Source organism: Psammomys obesus, unplaced genomic scaffold, assembly GCF_907164565.1.
Source record: "Psammomys obesus unplaced genomic scaffold, mPsaObe1.curated_primary_1811, whole genome shotgun sequence".
NCBI classification, from domain to species: domain Eukaryota; kingdom Metazoa; phylum Chordata; class Mammalia; order Rodentia; family Muridae; genus Psammomys; species Psammomys obesus.
In genome coordinates this window covers 8,717,820-8,723,819 of record NW_026590663.1, presented here as the reverse complement: position 1 = coordinate 8,723,819, position 6,000 = coordinate 8,717,820, and the positions used below count along the sequence as shown (strand labels likewise).

At 51.8% G+C, this 6,000-nt stretch overlaps 2 protein-coding genes across 3 annotated transcripts in view; one reads left to right on the top strand and one right to left on the bottom strand.

Annotated features, from left to right (window-relative positions):
* Positions 1–6,000, bottom strand: part of Ahcyl2 (adenosylhomocysteinase like 2) — a gene marked incomplete at its 5' end in the record, with an annotated part of 143,646 nt that overhangs the window by 58,804 nt on the left and 78,842 nt on the right.
* Positions 3,590–6,000, top strand: part of LOC129677511 (uncharacterized) — a 48,839-nt gene continuing 46,428 nt past the window's right edge. The window contains 2 exon segments of the mRNA XM_055608138.1: positions 3,590–3,708; positions 4,839–4,951. Coding sequence (XP_055464113.1) covers positions 3,590–3,708; positions 4,839–4,951 — 232 coding nt within the window.

The following is a 6,000-nucleotide window of genomic DNA, read 5'->3' as shown; positions in this document are numbered from 1 at the left end:
TGGGATCCAAATGGCGGAAAGACAGGACAAACTCCTGGGTGTTGTACAAGTACCACTGCATGTGTGATGTGTACACGCTCACACATGCTCACACATGCTCACACCAAATAAACAAAACAGAAAAACGAAAACAAAACAAAATCAAGAGAGCAGAGCTGGGCAAGTGAGACACATCAGCAGTTCCACACTCCCGAGGCAGAAGCTAGAGAACAGAAGCTCAAGGGTAGCCTGTGCTACATGAGCCCTTGTATCAAAACAAACAATGGTTAAAAAGCACTTGAAACAGCAGCACAGCAGAAGCTGCCAGGGCCGGGCGCAGTTTACTGCTATCGCTGACACGTACAGTCTGTTTTCCACGTTTGAAATTTTGTTGTTTGGAGACAGGGTCTCAGGTAGCCCAGGCTGGCTTCAAACTTTCTATCTGCACATGGCTGAGAAAGACCCTCTACTTCTGATTCTCCGCCTTGCCGCCGAGTGCTGGGGCTGCAGGCCGTGACACCAAGCCAAGTTTAAGTGGCTGGGAATCAAACCGGGGCACCTCGGCAAGAATTCTACCAGCCTTGTCCTTGGCCCCAAATCTTGCTCTTCTTCTCACATGTAACGAATCCCTCCATTTAATCAAACCACAAATGTTCATGGCTGCCCATCCTGTGCTAGCACCTGCCTTCAAGGTGTCTACAGCCTAGGAAGAGAGCTTTCTTCTTTATAATGCTCCAAGACTGCCCCGCTGTACTCACAGTCCCATGTCCTTAGCATGTTGACTTGGCTTTGGCAAGAGCCGTGGCTCCGCATGTTCTCCTGCTCCCTTACAGTAAGTCAAGGTTTACAGAGCACATCTGTCTCTCTCATTTCCCAGTGTGGCCATAGCTCCTTCGGCGCACATTTCCAGCTCCCAGTCCAGGTTAAGGATGAATTCTAGTAAGCCTTACTGTACAGGGGATGAGGTCAACCTGGATTACAGAAACACTTTTCTCAAAACATCAAACCAGCAGAGCTGGGGAGAAGGCTTAGTGGGTAAAAGTGCTTGTCATGCAAGCCTGAACCTTCCTTTGCACTCCTGAAACCCCACAAAAAGCTGGGCGCGGTAGTGAGCAGCCGCAATCCCAATGCTACCCCAGAAAAACACGAAGCAGAGACGGAGATCACCCAGGGGCTCGGTCAGCTGCAGGCAGCAGGGCAGCGGCAAGGCACAGGCAGTCCTTGTCTCAGAAGGTTGCAGGAAGCTGTCCTTTGACCTCCCCACAGTGCCATGGCAAACGTGTGTGCGCACACACACACACCCCACGCACACACCCCACACAAAGAGGTTTAGCAAAGACTCAGTTCTGCAAACTGCTGAATAAACCCCTGCCGTTGAGACTCTGGTTGGCCGTTTGTTTGTAACTAGCGTTATAAGCAATTTGTGGTCTGAGATTAGTGTCTTTTTCCAGTTTTACAAGTGTCTGATGTTGAGTGAAGCAGCAGTGAGTGCTGATTCTTCTTGTGCGCTGCTAAGGAGGAGCCACCCAGAGAAGACAATTACAGCGCAGGTGCCTCACGGGGAAGGAAGGCAAAGGGGAACGGGTGTGAGTAAGAGGTGACAAGACAAACAGACACAAGCACATCCAAGCTGTAACTGGCTCAGCTCAGGGTGGCGTCTTGCCACTTACTCATCTAAGCAGCTTTCTCAGATAAGCAATTAAGCAATCAGAGACTGTCCACTTGAGCAGTGAGCTACCGTCTGCACTTCCTGCTCAGACTTTTCACCTGGGAGTGGAGTGTGGACTTAAGCCCACAATTGTCCTGACAGAGCAAACCCAGATGTACTCAGGTCAGGGTGTGGCTCGGTGCACGCTTGGTGCGCGCTCGGCACAGCCAGAGGAACCTGCCTTAGGAAGTCGAGCTTTCCTGCAGCCTCCTCAACCCTGAGAAACAGACAGAGACTCCGCAGTCGCGGCTCTCGACTTCATTACAGAATTGGGCACATCAAGTACAGAGTTTTCACTATATTCTTATCTTCTAATTAAGCCTTCTAGAAGCACAGTTTACCTACATGAGAAGTCAACAAGTCAAGGTTGTGGCTTGGTAAGACTTGAGAAGTCGGTGCACCTGTGCCTCGCTCACAGCTAAGCATCTCTACCACCAGAGCTACCCTGTGTTCGGGCGTGGTGGCACGTTTGGAAGGCCAGGAGCCAGGACCTACACAACTGAAATGGCTAACTTCTCTCGGAGTCTTATATCACTCATTCAGGGGTGGTGGTGGGAATGAAACATCTGTCTGCAGTTTTTTTTTTTTTTTTTTTCCCTTAGATACAGTCTTACTCTGCAGTCTTGGATGGCTTGGCTATTTGGCCAAGACTAGCTTCAAGCACATGACAATTCAGCCTCCTGATCTCCAAGAGGGAGGCACAGAGCATCACGACCAGCTTTGTCTCTGACTTCTGGTAAGGCTTTTGGGGTACATGAAGTCTTTGGAAACCTTTTGTAACCCACATGTATTAGGCAGTTTGCCCCTCCACAGTGGGGGTGGAAACCAGTTCAGGGACCCTCCCTCTCTCCCATGTCAAAATCTGACACATAAACAAATGGCCTTGTGCTTATAGAGACTACACATCTGTTTAATTCATCTCTAGGTGGTTCCTAATAATTACTAAGAAGTAAAGGCTCTAAGGCAGTTATAGTGTGTTGTTTGGGGGAAAGTTAAAAAAAAGAAAGGAAGGAGGGAAAAAGAAAAGATAGGCTGGCTGGATGCCTGGCCTGGTGGACAAAGCTGTTTCAAGCTCAAGATTCATAAAAACCAAGCCAAACCAAATCCAGGCAGCAGAGCACAGGAGGAGGAAGAGACAGAGTGCAGACTGCCATGCCACCCCAGACCTGCCTCCAGCACACTGCACAGGCGGGCACCGACACCGCCTGCCACCACTCCAGGCTGCACCGACGAGGACGTCACCCAGGGGCCTGCTGCGCCGATGCCTCCTGCAGCAGGGCCACACGATGAACAAGCATGTCGTGGTCAGATGGGGGAGAAAGAGATGGAACTGCAGACTGGAGGGTTAGGGCCTGCTGTGAGTGGCCATCCCTGCCACCTGGGGTCATGGGACGTTTTGGCCTGAGCTGCTACAGAGCCATGTCTGGGTCTGTGGCTCATATTAGTGCTACAGAACATGGGGACTCCCACATCAGGGCAGCCACCAGGGACCATAGAGATGTCCCATGGCTGTACATAGCCAATTCTACCCCTCTGGTGGTGCTCTGGAGAGCTGGCCCCAGCTTTCACTGCTGGCAGCACTCAGGAGAGCAAGCCCTGCGCCTCACCCAGGCAGCACAGTGTTGGGGGACAGGGTTGGGGTAATGCGTGAGTCGGCCTCAAGGGCTTAAGTGTGGGAGAGCCAATGTCACTGGTCTGCTGTAGGGTGGCAGTGGCATGGAGGTGACGCTCTCCTCCCTCACCACCTCTGGTCATGAGCTCGGGAGGGCTGGCCCTGCTCCTCTCCAGTTGCAGCACTAGGTAGAGCAGGCCCTGTGTCTTGCCTGGGCAGGAAAGCAGTGCTGGCATTGGTCGATGGGGAGCAGGTGAGCCAGCCTTGCCACCTGTCCACTGTGAGGTGGCATGGGTGAGATGCCATTCTCCACCTCGACCCTCACAATCTGTGGCCCCGGGGTCATGACAGTGAACCATGCACCTCACCTGGGCAGCACAGTGGAGCTGGCCCTGGTGTCGAAAGCATGGTGGGCCACCCCGAAGGGATGAAAGCAGGAGAGCTGGCCCAGCCCCTCACAGGCTCAGCACTTGGGAGACTGGGCCCCTGTGCTGTGACTGGGCAGCACAGTGGAGCTGGCTCTAGGGGTGTGAGTGTAGGTGAGCCAGCTCGAGGACATGAGAGCAGGAGAGCTGGCCCAGCCCCTCACAGGCTCAGCGCTTGGGAGACTGGGCCCCTATGCTGGGCAGCAGAGTGGAGCTGGCTCTAGGGGTGTGAGTGTAGGTGACCCAGCTCCACTCTGCTGCCCAGCACAGGGGCCCAGTGTGGGCATGAGAGCAGGAGAGCTTCCCCTGCCTCCTGCTGATGGCAGCATTGGGTGGTCTAGGCAGATCAGTGCTGGAGAGCTCACCCTGGTGGTGCGGATAAGAAATACCCAGCACACTGACCGGCTCAGCTGCTAGCCAGGCCTAGGCTCTGAGCTGACCCACCCCGAAATCTATATCATCTGTGAATGGTTGGGACCCGTGAAGGAGCTGGCACTGCTGGTCCAGGGCTGCAGAATCTCCACGACACAGGGCAGCAATGGATGCTTTGGAGGAGTCACGGGGAGGAGCCAATACTGATGGTATCACAGAAAGCAGACATCTCACTGCTGACTCATCGCAATGAACGTCTGCAAGTGAAGATGTGTGGACAGAGGGAGGCACTGTGGGACACAGTGGGACACACTACAGCTTCCACCATGTTTTTTCTGCTTTAGGTTTTGTTGGTGGTGTTGGTGTGTGTGTTTAATTTTGGGGGAGTGAGGGTACAGGCAAAGGGTGGATGGACACGAAGAGACAGGGAGATGAGCAGGAGTGTATGACATTTAGCTCTCAAGAAATCAATAAAAAGTTTAGAGAGAGAGAGAAACTAACACAATTTAAGGGTTCCAAAATTGCTGGGGCATTTTCTAATTTTTCTACATTAAAGATGTACAACATTGACCATCTATTAGGAGAAAAGAAAGTGTGGTAGAGAGAACAATGCTCCGATAATACACTTACTTTATTATAGATGATTATGTGTTAATATAGTTATACATAACTGGAGGATAGCAGGAATAAACCTGGACAGCTTTATGGATTTAGTGACAATGTGATGACCCTCCTTCCACAGTATGAATCACAAGACAATGACAGGGCTCATGAGAGGAGGGCTGCAGGGGGTGGACCAAGGGGTGGAAATAAACCCGCCTGAAGAAAGAACTGGGAGGCAGTGGCTGGAGACAGGTAAGCAGCAGCCAGTGGGCGCCTGAGGAGGGCGGCCGTGTCTCTGCAGGACGGTGTGATAAGAAGCTCAGGGAAGGTGGCTTGTGGGTAAGCCAGACTTTGAAGGGAGCACTCTGCAGCCAGGAGTGAGGGCAATGTAAGGTCAACCTCAAAGTGGCGGCAGCCTGGCTCCCCAGACTATAGGAAAGAAAAAGAAATGGCAAACAAGAATCCGCAGAAGGAAGAACCCGCGGGCCAGCACTCCCCATGGGCTGCTCAGGTTCTACCCAGACTCCTCCTGTCTGTGACAGGCGCCACTGTCATCTCTACCTGTCACTCTCTTGTCAGATGGGTCTCAGTATGTTACAAAGACTCATTACCTTTTCAGCTTTCCTTACGCTAACCAAATATACAATGGTCTAGCGCATTCCAGAGCAATCACTCAGACAAAGCCATCGCTAGAAAGTGGCTGGTTTTAGCCATCGTTAGAAAGTGGCTGTTTTTGCACCTTAGGATAAGCTATTGCTTACTTACAAAATAAAAAGACAAGAAACAAAAACTGTTGACTGCCTCTTTAGTTTGCTTTGTTGAGACAGGGTCTATTATGTGGCCCTGGCTGTCCTGGAACTCACTATGTAGACCAGGCTGACCTCCAACACTGCTGGAATTAAGGGCATGTGCCACCACAGCTGGGAAACTGTTGACTCTTAAAGACCTACAAAAGGGCTGGGACGCAGCTTGGTAGCAGAGAGCACTTACCTCACACAGGCAAGGCCCCACGGTTCAATCCCTAGCACTGCAGAAACACTTCAAAAACCACTCACTGTCTAGCAGCCTACTTCTGAAACTTTTCTTCACAAACAAGCTAAAATGTTCGTTTGGGGCTTTAAAATCCATGGAGACAAACATGCAGAGCACACTGACTCTTACTGTTTGACGTAGTTACATCCCATGAAGCTGACAGGAGCAGCTGGGCAGTGGTGACACAACCACTAATCCCAGCACTCAGGAGGCCGAGGCAGGAGGAGCTCTGAGTTCAAGGCCAGCCTGGTCTACAGAGTGAGTTCCAG